The 1484-nt window shown below is 64.2% G+C and overlaps 1 protein-coding gene across 1 annotated transcript; it reads left to right on the forward strand.

The window, feature by feature from the left end:
• Positions 1-739: 739 nt before the first annotated feature.
• On the forward strand, positions 740-1475 carry LOC114042897 (translation initiation factor IF-2-like; the record flags this gene model as incomplete). The annotated part of the gene is made up of 1 exon (XM_027861670.1): positions 740-1475. A coding segment is annotated over exon 1 (736 nt), but the record flags the coding sequence as incomplete, so codon positions are not given.
• Between the last annotated feature and the right edge of the window lie 9 nt (positions 1476-1484).

Below are 1484 nucleotides of genomic sequence, written 5' to 3' on the forward strand. Positions count from 1 at the left end.
ACGGGTGGCAGGTCAGAATTTAGAGACCCTTTTTAAGCTAATCCCTTCATTGTTTAGAAATCGAGACCTAGGGAAATTAGATGAATTGTGCAAAGTGACACAGCTGATTAGTGGCTGTCCCGGACAAGGGTCCGGGTCTCCTGACCCGTCCCCTATTCCTTTCACAACCTCTCCCCACCCATGGCAAGACAACAGCGGTGGGGGGGGGCCCGCATACGGAGAGAGGGGGGTGCACGTTTATTACTCGAGGGGATGGAAGTTTATTTCTTTTGCACGACTGCGTTTTAGCAGGGGGATGGTAATCCCGGCTCTCTAACAGGGGTATTGATTTTGCAATTCAGAGGAGTTGACCTTCATTAGAGCCTTGGTCTTTTAAAGGTGTGAAATATGTTAATTGACGAGGTAGAGAAGCACTCCCTGTCTGCCCATCTCCCCGAAGTCCAGCCACAAAAGGGGGAGGAGCCCTCCATGCTCCGTCTTCTCTGACTCATCTAAGTCTTTGCAGGCCCCAGAGTGGCTAACGGCTGAGGCCTTCTGATTCTCGTCTATTCCCGCAGAAACCCGTACACAGGTGGGCACTGAGATTTGGGCTTTGACGTAATGTGCGTGAGGTGTTCTGCCAACCTTATAGGCTAGCTACATGTCCGCTATTCGAATTTTTTTTTATTATAGTCACACCAAGATTATTATCCAAATGAATGCGGATTCATAACGAGGACATGCGGGTGTACTCCTGGGCATGCAAGTCTGCGCCCGGGCGCGTCGCGTCGAGAAGCAGACGTGCACGCGTGTGAATGTGCACGCGTGGCCCCAGAGCCAGTGCTCACGCATGCAGCATACGAATAGGCACGCAGGTGCCCAGGATGCACGTATGCATGGATGCAAGCTGGCATCCATGCATGCACGCGCGGGTCTCTCCGGAGGCACGGCTGAGCACGCACGCACAGGTGAGTGCTCGCAGGTGTCTGCACGAGGGAGGCGGCGGACAGGCGGCCCCCCTCCCGCCGGCTCGCCTCGCTCCCTCCTCGCGGGCAGCCCCGCCTTCCCCGGGAGCTGGTGCCCGGCCCCGCCCCCTTCCCCCCCCCGCTCCGCCAGCCCCGCCCCTCGGGGCGAGCCTCGGCCTCCGCCGCCGCCGCGGGGGAGGGGAGGCGAAGAGGGGGAGGAGGAGGGAGGCCTCCCGCCGCCCCCGCCCTCCCTGCGCGCTCCTCGGCGGCGGCCCCATGTCCCCGGGCCCGAAGCCCCGCGGCGGGCGGCCCCCCCCGCGCGCGGCCGAGGTGGGGCGCCTCGTGTCCCCGCCCCACGCCGCCACGCTCCCCCGCGCCCGCCAGGGACATGGTACGTTCCAGTGGCCCCGCGCTCAGCCCGGCCGGGGGGGCTTCGGCGGCGGCGGGGAGGACGCGGCGGCGGCGGCGGACGAGGGGCCGGGGCTGGGGCCGGCGAGCCGGGGCCGAGGGCGCAGCAGCGAGCCGAGAGCCGCCCCCCCG

The sequence above is a fragment of the Vombatus ursinus genome, unplaced genomic scaffold (assembly GCF_900497805.2).
Source record: "Vombatus ursinus unplaced genomic scaffold, bare-nosed wombat genome assembly UNPS02001067.1, whole genome shotgun sequence".
Lineage (NCBI taxonomy): Eukaryota > Metazoa > Chordata > Mammalia > Diprotodontia > Vombatidae > Vombatus > Vombatus ursinus.